The 17,571-nt window shown below is 38.2% G+C and overlaps 1 protein-coding gene across 2 annotated transcripts in view; it reads right to left on the bottom strand.

Moving 5' to 3' along the window:
• Positions 1 to 17,345, bottom strand: part of pkp3b (plakophilin 3b) — a 61,005-nt gene extending 43,660 nt beyond the window's left edge. Inside the window, exons 1-2 of one of the 2 annotated variants that reach the window (XM_039753414.1) lie at positions 17,153 to 17,345; positions 3,136 to 3,343 (exon numbers count right to left, since the gene is read on the bottom strand). In XM_039753414.1, the coding sequence (XP_039609348.1) occupies positions 3,136 to 3,343; positions 17,153 to 17,155 (211 nt within the window). In that variant the 5' untranslated portion in view covers positions 17,156 to 17,345. Of the gene's footprint in view, positions 1 to 3,135; positions 3,515 to 17,152 lie in introns of those variants that run through there. The other variant, XM_039753406.1, reaches the window with a different exon arrangement.
• Between the last annotated feature and the right edge of the window lie 226 nt (positions 17,346 to 17,571).

Below are 17,571 nucleotides of genomic sequence, written 5' to 3'. Positions count from 1 at the left end.
GCAGTTCTGAACATGAGGATAGATCGCCATGTTCCTGACATACCGTGATGATACTGTGAAGTTTTCCATTCTACTATCCTCTTACATAACATGTTAACATCTTCAGGACTGGCTGATTAGTAAAATGGCTACTGGAGCACAATGAGATGCAAGAGTGTAACACACATATTGTATGTGCAATAAGATTAACAGTGGCAATGTCAAATTGTCACTGTTAATTTATTAGACATTAACACACATTTACCAATAATAACATTGTGCAAGACTAAAAATTAACACCTTTTAAAATCCACTTACATTTGTCATTATAAATAATCTTAAACAAAACACACACAAACACAACTGCATGGGATTACAAATTAACAAATTCACCAGCAAAACTGTACCTGAATGAGTACGTATTCATTTGTCAAAAGAGCTCACCACGATTCTAAATATACACGCTCATAAATAAAACAGCAAAAGACAACACACAAAAGAACAGTGCCTGAGGATAATTAAACATTCTGGCCAAAACAGAAGCAATTAAAAATGAACACAATTATTTAAAGAAGTGTAAATAATTAGAGAATGAACTGACAAAATTGTATGTGATTAGAAATGACAAAACTGTCAGTGAGTAAAAACGGTCATCTTGTGAAAAAATTTCTGCGGAATAATTTAAAATGATGATCAATAAAATTTCAAGAGACAGGAGCAATGCAACTTGTTAGGTAAAAATGGCACTCAAGACAATCATTAGTGAATAAACTGGTTCCTGCCTTGTGCCCTGTGTTGGCTGGGATTGGCTCCAGCAGACCCCCGTGACCCTGTGTTTGGATTCAGCGGGTTAGAAAATGGATGGATGCTAATGGATAAAACTACAGAAGATTCAAAATTAACAATCTAACCCCTGAAACAGAAAGTAATTAGAAACAACACAACTGCACCCTCATAAAAAGTAATCAAAACAGCTTATTGAGATTAAAAATGATTACAGTTGTTAAATACTTGATTAAGTAATTATAGGAATATACAGCATTAGATAAACTGGATTAAGTTGTGTTTGATAATGGATGGATGGGTGGAGGAATGGATGAAGTGCGTGGTATGACACATTTACACACCAAAGGCTAACTAATTCAAAATGAACATTCCTGCCACAAATCATTCAAAATAAACACACTTGTCACAGAAACTTTATATGAACTGAAAAAAACACAATCATCCAGGCAAATGAACAAATGTATAAGTTCATTGATGCAAACTATTTTGAAATTATACATTACAGGCAGGCAGTGTGGTGCAGTGCAGTGGTTACAGCTTTGAACTTCAGGTCATAACGTTGTGAGTTTAAATTATTAACAGTGTGACCCTGTGCTCCAACTGGAAAAACAAAAAGTAACGTAACCAATTGTATCTCAAATGTTGTAAGTTGCTTTGGAGAAAGGCAATGGCCAAATAAATACATATAAAAAAATGGACAGACTTGATATTCATACGATTGCCTGGACATCTTGCGAACTATAAAGAGCCAGAGATCAGGTAGTGAATTCAATTGGATTTGAAATATTCACCCTTTTTTGTTGTCCTTTTTTGTTGTTGCTAAATGTTTGTGAAGATGACACTTTGCGCACTTGTCAAAAGACGCGGCGTCCTCTCGACTTTACAGATTTAAAACACAACTGCACATTAACAAATCAAATTTGCCATTTACCTAGGTTGGGAGCATGCGCTGATAGATTTTAAGAAATGTGAAAGAATGTGACCTTAGTTTACAATTAAATCACAGGCATATGCTTTCTAGATACTGTAGTGATAATTCTCAGTGTCAATAAAGAAGCAGAGGCACATGAGACACAAGGCAGCGACATTTTGAGAAAGGCTTCGCCGCCCTTGCCAACTTCTCTTCGACAAGTTACCTCACCTTACAAATGTTTCCTTGCACTGATGGTTAAGTGCAGAAAGTATATTAGTCTAGGATGGAAACGCAAAACTGAGGATTAGGTACCCGAGGCGAGGGTGCGCCACGAGTAAAGGTGCGCGCCAATTTAGCCGCGTCCGCCTCCTCCTCCTCCTCCGGCACGGGTCTGCTGCTGCCTCGCACCGCGATTATACACACTACAGTGGCCAACATCGTGGGTGAAAGGTCGGTTCTGTTGGTCACGCTGTTATTGTACCTTGTGTCACCGTCATTACGAAAGGTTTTAATTCACACGGATCAAGGCATAACCACAAAAACCAGGAAGCGTTAAAATAAGCGAGTAAAAAAATGTTCCCGGATCGGACGACTGTCTCAGTGCCCTCACCTTATCATGCCAGGTGACGTCCGCAGTGGCCTGCGCCATTACGGCTTCGGGGATACGACAACTGTGCTGTCAAAACTTGACCGTTTGCCTCTTATAGATGCTTTGACTCTATAATTAATATGGAGTTAAATTAATGACCCCATATAAAACGACTGGCTACTTCATGCGTGTATTGTCTGCGTGGACGTGTCCAGCGATCTATAAGACAGACGCAAGAGATCCAAATTTGTGCTGGAACGTGCGGGTGCACGGAATGGATGGATGGACGTCTTCTTACAAGTCGAGCAATAACCGGCCCAACTTTTCCATAATTCGGTAAAACTGTAAGGGTTAACATTTTATCTTTTGTGAAGTGTGTGTTTGTCTTGTATTATTTCAATATTAGTTACATAAGCGCCATTAGATTTTAAATTGATTCAAAGCTGGATTTAACGGCGCAATTTGGAGGTGTCATTTTCGGATCCGTTCACCTGAAACACACCCAAACTCAGCGCTTATTTTTGTCAGTCTTCAATGTGACACTCTTCCTGTATATACCATGCACTCAGTGGCTCACAGTGTTTGCCTTTCTCACAGATCGGCTGCGTTATTACACTAATGTGCAAGATGTAATGATTGACAAGTAAGTACTGCAAAAAACAACCGCAATAAAGTGGAGACAGCGTTGGACAAAACATAAATAAAAGTGTTTCAGCCAGTTCCTGTGTGTGTGTGTGTGTGTGTGTGTTTTGCGTGGGCGTTGAAAGAAATGTGACCCTCTATACATACTGGGGTCATTGTGTGCGATGTGTGGGTGTTGTACCAGGCTGTGCCATACAGCTCCACACAATCACTCAGGTGTCCTCACCTTTGGAGTCGCCGTAGCCTTGGCCTGTAGTTTTGGTCAGAGTAGCACTCTGACCGGCGCTACTCTGACTGGTCTTCTTCTGTGTCATCCGCAGTCGGACCTGCTCCTGGACCCTCTGCGCCTTGAAGGCTTCGTCCGTGTTGCCTCCTCCTCCATATCCGAGTTGCCCTTCCGAGGGTAGGGCATAGCTTGAGGTGGTCGTGTTGGGCTGCAAGGTGGACAAAAACACTCCTTCAGGCACCGAACTCATCACTGTTCTTTACTCGAATTAACTTTAAGTAGCAAAAAGCACAGGTTTAAGTAACTCTAATGTGCCAAGCCAAGTCCGCAGCTGCCCATCGTCCACTCCTCCGTTCCTGCTGGTCGGTTTCTCTCTCTCCCCGAGACAGAAGCCTCCTGAACTCGGCTGAGGCACAGACACACCCCACACGCCTCGCAGGACCCATCCTACTTTAAGGAGGAGCTGCACTGAAGACTCAGACCACCTTAAGCAGGTAAATGTCTTCCATTAAGGTGGTCGAAGGTTCCGTGTGCATTTATGTATTTCAGAATCTTTCACTTCAAAATTTCTGGATTATTTGGTTAATTGTAGCAGCGGATAGGATTAACCATAAAGAGTGCTTCCACGGGGATTTTAAACTGAATACGTGTTATTCCTCATCTCCAAATTAACATTCCTCAATCTATTTGTCAGTGCAGGCCTTTTCATTTTTTATAGTTGGGATCCAAGAACCGAAAGATGCGGGGTGAAAGCAGGAAACGAGTGTTAAAGGGACAAAATCCCATCACAGAGCACACTCATACTCTCTATTAGACTGTAACCACAGTCATTAATTGGCATGCATGTTTTTTGTTATCTGGGTGAAACTGTAGAACACAAAGACATCTATATACCAGCTTTCCGTTCCAAAATATCAATTCTGTCCATTAATCTACCCACTCAATTTCTGAACACATTTCAATCATTTTATAATGCCCTTCTCAGAGCAAACTGTAGTAGCCAAATTAAACATCATCATAACTGGAAATTCAACTAGGTGTGCCAGGATGTGAATTCTGTTCATATTTAGCTTTTTATAACTGAATCATAGTCATGGTAAAAAAATGCCTAAGAGTAATTAATTTAATTTTCTATGACTAATAACAACCTGAACTATCACTTAGTTTCATGGATTCCTCACAATGGCCAGTATGAGTGGTGGGATGTACATGAGGGAGCCCTGTGATGCCTGGCACCTTGTCAGGAACCATTTTCTTACTTGTGCCCAGTGTTGTCAGCGACCTTGAATTTAATTAATGTTAATGTAGTTTGTTACAATGTTGACATTTCGTAAAATAAAATCTACAGTACAATTGTTACATACCTATTTACAGGCACAGCACTGCTCTTCAATGGATTATCTAGTTTTCCTTTCCTTTGTTTAATCAAGTTTTTTATTGACAATCACTTCACATTTACAGTGCTACACTCTTAAACATAAAATTACAAAAATGGTTCTACTAAGCAATTCCATAGGGGAACCATTTTTGGTTGCCTAAAGATCCATCTGCATCAAGGTTCCAGAAGCAATTTCTGTTTATTTTGATCCATAACAGGCTTCATACAGAACCATCATATTTTAAGAGTTTATTTATAATACACTTTTTGAGTAAGAGGGTTATGTAATTTGAAGAAAGTCACTTAGCAAATCTTTAATTAAGAATAAAACCTGGTTTCAAAATGCACTATGTGGCACTACTTTGTTTCCATGATTGATTATGTCAATGCAACTCATAATCGTTACACCCTGGTTCAAAGGTTATAATTGTATGACAAAGTAGTAGATCAGTTATGGTGATAAGGAGCAAATCTGTAAAAATCACTCAATATTTTAAACTCAACTTTAACTGTAACGAAAAAAGTTTTCAATTTTTTATAAATTAAGTACTGAGTTAATAGATGAGCTTTGTGACTTTTCTTGATGTTTTTATAGCGTATAATCACATTCATGTAATTTGTATCTAGTATAATCTCACAATTGCCAACATGGATTAAGTGTGTTTTGAAAATTTGTTCTTTAGTTAAGTAATGTCAGCTTACTTTGTTTAGTGTAATCACTAATTTTTTTTTGCAGTGTTATGCAAAAGCAGACTTTCTTTGTCCATGTTAATGTCAGAGAGAGGCTCTACTTAACACTTCCTAGTTAAAAATTACATTATGTCTACACAGCATTCAACAATGAGCCTATCTATCTATCTATCTATCTATCTATCTATCTATCTATCTATCTATCTATCTATCTATCTATCTATCTATCTATCTATCTATCTATCTATCTATCTATCTAATGGTTGTCATATGCGCTTCAAGTGTAAATGAGATGAAAAGAAAGATCTGAAAGGTCATTTATGTTAAGATATGGCTATTTCTCATAAATGGTAATACATGCAGAAATGAAACCCACAGTAGTTTATTTGGGGAATAGCTAACTTCACTCAGGTTCCAATTAACATACTTTGCACTAGTTTGAAGCTATGGCTGCCTGACTCAAAGGCCGGATAATCCATGAGCTTTTTGCCTACCTTTCAGTGCAGAACTGAATTATGAAGCTACACAGCTAGGGTGTGCTTAATCTTTAAAAATATCATATTAATGACTAAATATTTCTTACTACTACTTGCTATTGTTGAGTAGCCAATTAAATAATTTGCAAATTTAAATTCTTCTACCAAAGCAGCAGTGTTTCATAATCAGGGCATCATGGCTCTACTAACTGTTATTAAACAATTAGTAAGGCAAAGAAAATGTTGCAAATCTGCCTTATATCTGCTTTACCTGTAGTCTACAAAATGTAGAATTAATGTTACCAGTGACACTTTGATGTTCTGTCTGTTTAGTTCTTCTTCCCTTTTAGAAAGCTTATTTCCACTTTTATATTTGAAAAGTGCCACACAATCACTCTGATGCAAAGGCACCGTAAAAAATGACAGAATGGAAATTTGGTGATATAAAAATGCATGATGTTGGAAGCATTATTAGAGCTGAATATTTAATGGATAGTTGAGTAAACTGTTAAGCAAATGCCAGCATGACTATATAATCTAAGCTACACACTATCATTTAAAGGTCTTAGTACCAGCAATTCAGGAAATGCTATTTATACATTAATGATTCTGTTGTTGTTACAATTCAGTATTAATATACAGTGTCCTTTGTCAGTGTTTTGACAGTGAAGTTAAAATTACTATTTTTGCGGTATTTACAAGCTACTCAGATTTGAAGTTAAAATATGAGAAAAATTGGGAGTTCATCTATTTTCTTGGAAAAGCTTACTCTAGTTACAGGGGTTTTCAGGAGCCTGAGTTTTGCCAGCTGACTTCAAGCATAAGGCAGGAAGCAACCCTAGATGGGGTGCTAATTCTCCAAATGGCACAGTTACTTCAACCAGTATCAATTCTGAGACTCCAGTTGACTTAACTTGCTGGTCTTTGGTATTGGGCTTGTGTGGACACTTGGGGCACATATCAACTCTACACAGAGAGCATTTATACTAGGATTAGAACTCAAAACCATATACTGTACCATAAATCGGCAGAACTAACAACTGCACACTCATGTCAACTAAAAATACAGAGTGTTATTTTGGACTGTGTAAGAAATATCCAAATATAGCAAGTGATCTTTTGTGCGTTTGCCTCATTTCAGGTTCTTATCTCAAATACTGTTTATTCATGAATGCCACAAAAATATTTTCTACCTCATTGTCCCAATACACAGAAATGATACTGTAAAGTAGTGGTTGTGGATTCCTGCAAGTTAGGATCTCCTGTCAGAATCAATGTCAGGTATACAAAATGCCCCAGGACAGGTATGTGCTCAAACCTAAATGATGGTAGGTATTCAAATCTTCTGCTTATGGAGTTTCTTCAAGTCTAGTTTGACTATGAAAATTTTAGCGCTACAAACTTAAGCTAATTCCTTGGTCTCTTTCTGTGTTTACGATATGACACTGATAATCTTATGTAAAATATGTGAACTACTGCTTTTATTAAAAAAGATTATAGGTTAGGTGTATAAATTGAAGCCTACAATCCAAAAAAAATATAGTTTCATGGATTGTTTCCTACATATACCCTACATTTGTATACAATGAATGAAATGAATTATGTTTAAATGTGTTGAACCAAAAACAGATTTTAATTTTCTTAGCTAAAAGAAATGTCCACAGATCTGCAAAACAAACTGCATTCTCAGTTGTCCATTGTTTGAGCTGCAAATTTGATTTCCTCACTGGTGAAAACGAGCAAGAGGTAAGAAAAAAAACATTGCTAATATAATATCATTTTGAAAGTGCAAAAGGAATAACTGAAATAAAAATTGTATGCACAGAGCAAATATCGAACTTCTTAGTTAATAAGGTTATATAAGAGCATTGTGCAGAACAGAGCAAACAAGAAAATTGAGACTAAAGAGCATGCTTATACTTTCACAGGCTAAGGGGATTCAAATTGTTCAGTCTTCAACAAAGAAAGCTACACAGTGCAGTATGTCTTACTGCCTTGTAACTTATTCACTGTAATGAAATGTTGAAAATCAGCATGATTTTATATTTCTTTATAAGGCTACATAAATTAAATTCTTTGAGGATGCTCCTGACAGGTCATGGACCTGATGCTGAAGCATTTAAAGTCAGTATCTAGGTTAGATATTGGGATAGCTTGGATAAAAATAGCAAATAGCTCATACTTGAAGGACTAAATCACCTCTTGTTTCTCAAAATTCATATCTTCTGCTAGGTTTGGGAAACCCCAGGCTCCCCCTTAGAGGTTTACGGCATTCAGTTTAAAGTAGTTTATCAGCTCCTATTTACCCAATCAGGTCTACAAAATAAAATATGCTCGAGATGTGGAAGTTCCACTGATGTAGTTTTCAAGTTCACAACTAATTATTATGTTGGTCAGTTAATTTGCAGTGCTCTGTGTTAACATATTTCTAAGACACTTTAACAGTGGAAATTTTGAAAATAAATTATTAGTTTAGCTTTTGCAGATTTATGTTTTGATCAGTGAATTCCAATGTCTCGCTAACGTGTATCATAAATTCTGTTTTAATTATTACAAAATCTCAAGATACGTACAAAAGTTTAACATTCTGAATTAAAAAATAATTTAATCTGAAAATTTATATTATTGTTTCATTATTCACTACAGTCTTACAATTTATTTTTCAGTAATTAGGGTTTGTCTTGCCTGTTTCTGTAATATTCCCATCTAATTTTTTTCAGATATTACTGACTTGTTTATTGGCTCAATTTTCAATATTAGTTCTATACCGGCTGACATAGCCATGCCTCTTTATTTGCAGCTTACTTCTTTAAACCTATATTTCCTGATTTAGACATTATTCACTTTCCACTTGCAATATAGTAATACTCATGTGTATTTGTGCTTAAATTGCAATCTAGACACTTATTTCTCATACTTCTTGCATTAAAATAATCAATGTCTGACTTGTTGATACTTATTTTCTTGGTTTTTACCCACTGATTTTCATGGTTTCTTTCCTAATTCCTGAAAACCCATCCCCTCAGTCTCACTTATATAAATCCTATGTATAAAAAACCTCAGTGTCTCATTAATATAGATAACAATATTATCCATGTGATTAACTTTCTAAACTCCACACTCTTACATATATTTTGTGTGTGGTACAGGAATAATTTCTAAGAACAAGATGTCTGGTTACCTCTGCAAATTTATAGAATTGGCAGCCTTTCCTTACCTAGTTAATGTTTTTCCAATATAGTTAATTACAGCTGGATCTTTGCCACCATTGGCTTTGACCATAGATCTGGTCACAGAAGTGTAGGTTTTTAGTAGTCAGTCCATACTACAAACTGATCAATGTCTGTGTGAAGGTTTTAGGTGCTTCCCACTATTCCCAAGTTTCCCCATAATTTCTGCACCAGCGCTATATGAGTGAATGTGGGCTTTCACTGTCCTAAAATGTTGTAATTGAAAATATGAAGTAGAAAATGGATGGACAGAATTGAAAACTGAGGCAATTTGACTGACCTATTCAAGGTCTACTGCATTATAAACTGCTCAAAAAAAGTAAGGGAACACTTTGAAAACACTTCAAATTTCAATGGGAAAAAATCACGGTAGATATCTATACTGACATGGACTGGGTAATGTGCTAGGAACGAAAGGATGCCACATCATTTGATGGAAATGAAAATTATCAACCTACAGAGCACTGAATTCAAAGACACCCCGAAAGTCAAAGTGAAAAAATGATGCAGCAGGATAGTCCATTTTGCCGAAATGTCATTACAGCAACTAAAAATCGTACTCAGTAGTTTGTATGGCTCAAACTTGCTTATAGGCATGCCTGACAATGTTGGGGCATGCTCCTAATGAAACTACAGATGGTGTCCTGGGGGATCTCCTCCCAGATCTGGACCAGGGCATCACTGAGCACCTGGACAGTCTGATGTGCAACCTGGTGGCGTCAGATGGACCAAAACATATTGTCCCAGAGGTGTTCTATTGGATTTAGGTCAGGCGAGCATAGGAGCCAGTCAATGGTATCAATTTCTTCATCTTGCAGGAACTGCCTGCATACTCTTGCCACATGAGGCCAGGCATTGTCATGCATCAGGAGGAACTCAGTAACCATTGCACCAGCATAGGGTCTGACAATGGGGCTAAGGATTTCATCCTGATACCTAATGGCTGTTAAGGTGCCGTTGTCTAACATGCAGAGGTCTGTGCGTCCCTCCATGGATATGCCTCCCCAGATTATCACTGACCCACCACCAAACCATTCATGCTGAACGATGTTACAGGCAGCATACTGTTCTCCACAGGCTTTCCAGACCCTTTCACATCTGTCACATGTGCTCAGGGTGTACCTGCTCTCATCTGTGAAAAGCACAGGGTGCCAACGGTTGTCCTGCCAATTCTGGTATTCTATGGCAAATGCCAATTAAGCTCCATGGTGCCGGGCAGTGAGCACAGGGCCCACTGGAGGACGATGATCCCTCAGGCCACCCTCATGAAGTCTGTTTCTGATTGTCGGGTCAGAGATATTCACACCAGTGGCCTGCTTGAGGTCAGTTTGTAGGGCTCTGGCAGTGCTCATCTTGTACCTCCTTGCCCACAGGAGCAGATACTGGTCCTGCTGATGGGTTAAGGACCTTCTATGGCCCTGTCCAGCTCTCCTGCAGTAACTGCCTGTCTCCTGGAATCTCCTCAATGCCCTTGAGACTGTGCTGGGAGGCACAGCAAACCTGGCAAAGGCATGTATTAATGTGCCATCCTGGAGAAGTTGGACTACCTGTGCAACATCTGTAGGGTCCAGGTATCGCCTCATGCTACCAGTAGTGACATTGACTGTAGCCAAATGCAAAACTAGTGAAAAAACAGTCAGAAAAGATGAGGAGGGAAAAATATCAGTGGCCTCCACCTGTTAAACCATTCCTGCTTTGGGGGTTGTCTCATTGTTGCCCCTCTAGTGCAACTGTTGTTAATTTCATTAACACCAAAGCAGCTGAAACTGATTAACAGCCCCCTCTGCTACTTAACTGACCAGATCAATAGCCCAGAAGTTTCATTGACTTAATGCTATACTTTAATTTCCTTTCAGTTTTTTGAGCAGTATATTCTTCCATTTGCAGCAGAAGGAGCATTCAATGAAACTAAACTTCTTGAGAAACTCTGAAACTGCAAAGTGGTGCTTGAACAAAAATAGATAAATATAAATTGACAGATGAAGAGAAGTAACTCTTTACATTTTTTATTAATATTGTAACAAGGCATTGGTTGAAACAATATGGCCACACTACACCACTCCACTACTAGATGAAAAGAGGATGCATGTCTCTACTGGTTCTAATCCCTGTTATTGTCGTTATTGTAATAAATTCTTCAAACAGTAAATGAGTGCTTTACAGAACAGGCAGCAGTTTTTTGGCAGGTAATCATCATTTATTCCCCATGCCTTCACCTTGTATTAGTCAACTGCACATTATTGCTTTTACAAGGCCAGAAAAATTATTATTTTTTTTTTTTTGTTTTGTTTTTTTGATTGTTCGCTTTGAAGCACAGCAAACCAGCTTGGATTCAGCTATAGGGCGTTGCCTTGCTGTTTTCAACAATCCCTGTCACACCTTTGTTAAACACTGACTTCAATCATCATCCATGAGTTGATAAGAGGAGGCGAATGTTAAAAAGAAATTGTAGCTGTGGGAACTGTGCTGCTTGCTCAAGTGGGTATTGAAATCCTCCCTAAAAGTTATTTGAAAATAGTTTTAATATCTTTTTTCCATATTTGACAGGACTGTGATACTGAGCTATTTAGATAAAGATGGCACAGTTAAACCCAAAGTGTGAACTGGCAGAAAACTACAGGTCACCTAAGGTTTGGTGGCCTCAAGTAGAATACGCTCTTGAATGTGAAAACAAAATCTAAGTGCTGAGATTGCTTTGTAAGGTGTTCTGTATTAGCAAAGCCATCTTCATTCACGAAGTGCCAGCTTGTCCTCTCTCCTTTACAACCAACAGCAGTCACCCAAGCCTGTTCCTCAAGTATGAGCCTTTCTTGTCGGAAATATTTGACATCTTAAAGTACTCACAGTACTGGATGCTGAAATTGTTAAAGCCTTAAAGGAAATTGGCCAGTCAAGTACACAAAGTCTTGTAAGAGTTCAAACCGGTAGCTCATTTTACTTGTAGGCAGGAACCTTTATTGCATAAGAAATGGAAATATGCACTAATACGGAAAATCATGCAGGGCTCATTTTGAGAAAAGTGTGTTTGCATATTTCCTGCCATGAACTAGTATTGCTGAAATGGTGACTTCCTCCTTTACTATACATTATTTGAGGGGTAAGGTGTGGCTCCTTGCCACCCTGTAGTAATTTGAAAAATTAACTAATATGAACAAAAAAGTGCTCAGGGATGTGTGTTCAGTTCCTGGATCCTTTACTGTCAGTGTGGGGTTTGTAACTTCTTCATTTGGGATTTGTCTAGATAATACTGTTCCAAAGATGCATGTAAATAAATTTAATTTTATCCAATCGACAGTCTATCCATTTTGAAACCGGTTTTTCAAAATATTCAAGCAGCACCAGGCTGAAGACAAGAACAAATTCTAGTTTTGCCTTCAGTCCATCAAAAGGGTACTCTTATAATCACATTCTCTCACTCCAGGCTGAAAATGCTATACATTTAATTACCTTAATCTGCACAGCTTTGTAATGGCTGAGAAATATTAGAGTAACTGGAGAAAAACTCACATGAACTGGGCTGCACACAAATAGTGGCCAGAGCCAGGATTCAAACATAGTCTCCTCACCCTCAGTTAGTTCTTAATTTATACAACACCTTTCACAGAGCATACTATCACTAGGGTCTTTACAAATCAAAACTAGTACATTTCAAAATGTGTTTTAGTCCTGCTTTAGTTTTGTCCTATTTGCTAACACCACACTGAAGTTTTGCATTCATCTGTTACTATATAGATGGGAAATATGAGCTTTATAATTTGAAATTTGTCGGCCCCCTACGAAAAGGTAGCACCCAACTGGACAATACTGCCTAAATTGGACAAGTTGTGACTTCTTTCAAAAATAATGTAAAATAAAAATTGAGCAACCAGATCAGCCAATGGCAATTTGGAGTGATTAAATACATGATTAATATGTTTGTGTGATTTTTATTTTCACAAAAAAATCTGTTTTGCTTTTTGTGCAGACCAAGTAGCAAGTCTGAAGTGACCTTGCATCTTTCCCAAAATACAGACAAAAAATTCATATGAATGCAACAAAGTGGGAAAGTGAGATGTCGCAAGTGTATCTCCAAAAATCCTTATAGCATTAGTGCTCCTGTAATTAATTCCTTTTTTGATTATGCAAGTGCTGGCAAAGTTGAAATGGTATGGACACATTTTAAGAGACCATTATTGCACTGGGGTAAGTCTGTGGAAGAAGTTTGTAATGTGTGAGAGGGATAATGAGTTCAGAATATACATTTTGATGGAGTCTTCTGATTCAGTATGAAAACTGCTTTCTCCTGTGCTGGTTATGGTGGAACTGAATCATAGGGCATAGCGTTAGGCATAGCACATTAACTGACTAAACAATTGGAGTTTCTAATAGCAGTGTATTACTTAAAAAACGGAATAGTGGACGTGAATTATGAAGTTGTGCCATCTGGATTTGCATTTGCACTGACAGTATAAATAATAAACATAAGGACTGGCCCCTTATCTGCATGACCAGTGCAGGTGCTGAAGGGCATTTTTCAACAAGAGCAGATATTTTTATTTTATCATCATAGCTGAAAAGTTGAGCCTTAAAAATTTAGTTAGGCCATACAAAACATCATCTGGGTAATGGTATAGGAAAGATGAAGGAGACACAGTCTGTGCTACATAAAGTCAGAATAACTCCTAGCACCTGAAAGTGCAACATGAGACAGACTTGAAAACAGTCATTTTTTATTTTGTCAGAAACCTACATAGTTTCATTAGCTCCAAATAAGTTTTCATCCGAGTTTTTTTTTTACTAGGGCGTCTGCTGCAACCTGAAAAACTTATTTCTTTAATTTTCTCATTCTACTTTTTCTCTATTATGATAAGCGAGCATTTTCTCAAGTAGAGATTACAGTTAAATTATAGGTGACCATAACACATGCATGTGATGGGCTGGCATCCCGCCTGGGGCTGGTTCCCAGTGGGTGTCTGGTGCTATCAGGACAGGCTTCAGGCCAAAACAATGCAGAAATGGAACGTGTAATTTTGAAAGGTTAATTAACCAGTAAAAACTGGGACTAGATATACTGTAGTTTTTCACAGGCATTTTTTCCACAAGGTTTCAGGAAATAGGAGTACAACAAACAAGGCTAAAACATACAGCATTGTGGAAATTCAGTGCCAATTCTTGAGTTGTCAGGCTCAAGGGAAGAAACATCTCTCTGTATGGATACAGAGGCAAGTTGCTTATCATCAAGCACATACAACCTCACTCATTGCACTATGCAAATTTCAAGATGCCAGTAAACCTAACGCACAGCAGTTTGGAATAAGAGTGGGAACTGGAGTATGTATTGAGAACGAGAAGTAACATGGAAACTGTACAAAGATCACGGAGTCTGAGCCCCTGAAGCTCACAAGCCTGCATGCTAATTACTATACTACAGTGCCTCCATTGATCCAGCTGAACCAAAATAATGTTCCTTTTAGACTTCCCCTGGTTGCTATTTATTATTATTATTATTATTATTATTATTATTATTTGGATGGAGGAGATAGGGACACCTTTGCATGTTTCTGTCACAGTCAATGTCCTCACCAACTTACTGTAGCTAACAAGAAGGGATTTCATGAGGCTAGTTATATTTTTAAAAATGAAAGGGGCTGAGATGTTACAGAAATCCTGAGTTTAAATCTCATCTTAGAAATGATGTGGCGTGACAGTCAGGCTTCATACTCTGCTATTGATATTTTGTTTTCAAAGTAGATGTAGTGTTCTAGGACAGTTGCCTAAAAAGATTCAAATAATTGAACTGAGTTGAGTTGTTCGAGGTTTGGGGGGGGGGGTGTTACAGCAAGTGCCATAAAGCATATATTGTCATCCTTTGTCTACCGGTGTTGCATTTGCCATAAAAATGCTGAACTGGCTGAAAGAGCTACGGATTGAAATTAGTTACATCAGGAGCCCCACAACTTTCACAATGTTTAAATTATGACTGCCACCAACTATGACTAGGAGTCTAACATCAGTCCACTGCTATGCCAAATACCAGTAAAGAACATAAAGAGAAACTTCCTACTATTTAGAGATGTAGACAGGTAAGCATTAACCAGCCTGTGATATACAAGACAAGCTGCAATTTATTGTGGCCTTAAGACACAAAAAGAAGAATTTCTAATTTTATAGGAAGAACATAAGCAACCCGATCCTTCCTTTATATTCAAGCTTTCAACAGGAAACACAATCCCATGTCTCTCGAGTATAGAAATACAGTAAAGCTGTTTACATGTGTATTTTATATGACTGAAGCTCAATGACTTCCTTTTTGTCAGGAAATCAGAATCAAGGATCGAATCAGCATCCCTTTCTATTCATTATTCAGTAGTCTACATTTTTATTTAAATTTAGAAATGTTAATAATAAGCGTTTTTTTAGAACAAAACATATTGTGAAAACGTGTACTGGGAGCCAACAGATTTCAGAGTAACATGACGCACTGGCTGCATGAGCTTGAACGTCTCATTTTAGAAATATTATTGAAATGTGTTTGAAATTCCACAAGATACTTTCATTGCATTTCTGCTTGCAGTTGTTTGTACAGAACAGCAGACAACTGTGTCTGGGTGAAGGAGCCACAGCGGAGCAAAAACCTTGTAAGACCTGTTCAGGGCCTGCAGTGATTTCACATGGGTGGAACAAAGACTCCGGCTTGGCGCTATCAGGTTGCCACCAGAGGGGCTGACCTCTCTGCGCGTTAAAGGCAAAAGCAAAAGAGGCAGTAGGTGCCCCTTATGTCCAGTTCTAAATGAGCAGAATGGAAAAATGGCAACTAGCCCATCACTGTCCCTGTAATTCAAGAAGCCTGCCTTCATTTTACATATTGTTTTCATGTTACTTTGTTAACATACCATAATCCTGAAACTTTTAATGAAATCAACAGTTTTTTTCAAGAATACAAAAGCTATTCATAAAAACAGATGAAACGTTTATCTTTGACCAAGAATTTCCCTTCAGTGGGAAGTGGTGTCAGTTATTTTATTACTACAGGAAAGAAAAAACAAAGTGAGTCACATGTGTACAAAGGATTCATACATTAAACTAGTATTAATTACAAAGACACTATATTTGTTTCTCAGATTAGTATTTGGGCTGAGAGTCACAGGACCAAAAGCCTGGCATTAAAGTCTGTATCATTCGGTATTAAGGCATTAGACTTAAGTCTCTTTGCTCTGTGGCAAACTGTTCTCTTCCACTCTGGAACAGAATTCGGCTACAGCCAGTGACTAGTGGGAAATATGGGCCAAGAAGTGGAGATTTCCTTTTATGATTTCTTTTAGTAATTCTGAAAGACACAGGGTCCTATTACCAGAAAACAGTGTGCGGTGGGGGATTCTCAGTCTTTTTAGAATCAGCACTCACACTTTCTGGAAGCCACTTAATCTAACCGTGGCATCAGATATGTACACAAGCCAAGGTGCACAGTCTAGCACAGGATCCGTTCATAGGCACAAGGAGAACATATAGTCTCCACACAGACAATAAGCGCATGTAGGATTTGAAAACAGGATCCATGAAGCAGGAGAGATCACCATTACACAACTATGACAACCCTGACACCGCTACTGAATTAATACTTTGGTGGTTTTCATTCAATTGAAAAACTATTATTTTAAGCAAGATACAACACAACCATGATTTCAGTTTGGAAGGTTTCAGCTAGTAACCAATCAATCCATTTTCAGTTCAGTTTTCAATTCATTTTATACTTATTTGGCTCCCCAATCAAAGCATGTTCACATGTTTAAAAATGTAATTTAACATCAAAAAATAACATAACCATATAATAAAAGCAAATATGTCATTCATTTCTTAGCAAGCAGAATCACAATTAAGTTATTTTCAGAATACAAGTATTCAGTTTTTATCATTATACCCTTTAAAGGCATATTTGAAGCTATCCCAGGGTACAATCTGTAACCCCTGCTGTGCCCCCCACCCTCACCCCCCCATCAGTGGGTGAACGGCCTGAGATACCCATGTCATACGGGCTTGCTGCCACATCTTGATGGGCAAACAGCATCACTTCAGGCAGCTCTGTTTTTGTGGAAACAATAAACTCAGTTTATTAATATGACTGAAACCTGGCTGAAGCATCTTCAGCCCAGTTAAACAAAAATGTATCAGTTTACCCCGAGTAAATTTTATAATAAAGTGTAGAAAGAGAGAAATAGAGGGAGATGTTAACAGAGGAGAGGAGAGGACTTTTAAGCTGGTATTACCATGAATGCAGAAGAGCTGTGCTTTCTTCCGTTCCTTTCTCGTCCACTTGAATGTCTGCTGTAGTCCCCTTGTTGTCAGCACTGATACAAATGATAGTAGAATTCAAAGATTTCAGTACAGTGTGGTCCCCACCCTTTAGTGCTCCAGTCACACACTAGGATGATGAACTGTGCAAGGCTGGGCCTTGGCGCTACACCTCACTCACTTCTCACTGAGATATTAGACAAGGTGTGACTACCAGCCCTGCGGGCAAGATGTAATCGGCTCTCATGACTGTTGCTTGGCATTCACCAGCGTTTTTGTCTGTTTGGGAAATATAGACAGGTTCTGCATGCTGCAGCCTGACTGAAGAGTCAGGCTTTCACATTGGAGGGGTCTACCAACCTAGATCCTAAAGTGACCCTAGGAAATTTAAGGC

This window comes from Polypterus senegalus, chromosome 1, assembly GCF_016835505.1.
Source record: "Polypterus senegalus isolate Bchr_013 chromosome 1, ASM1683550v1, whole genome shotgun sequence".
Taxonomy (NCBI): Eukaryota; Metazoa; Chordata; class Cladistia; order Polypteriformes; family Polypteridae; genus Polypterus; species Polypterus senegalus.
Note: the sequence above shows the minus strand (reverse complement) of the source record. Positions and strands in the feature narration are given on the sequence as shown.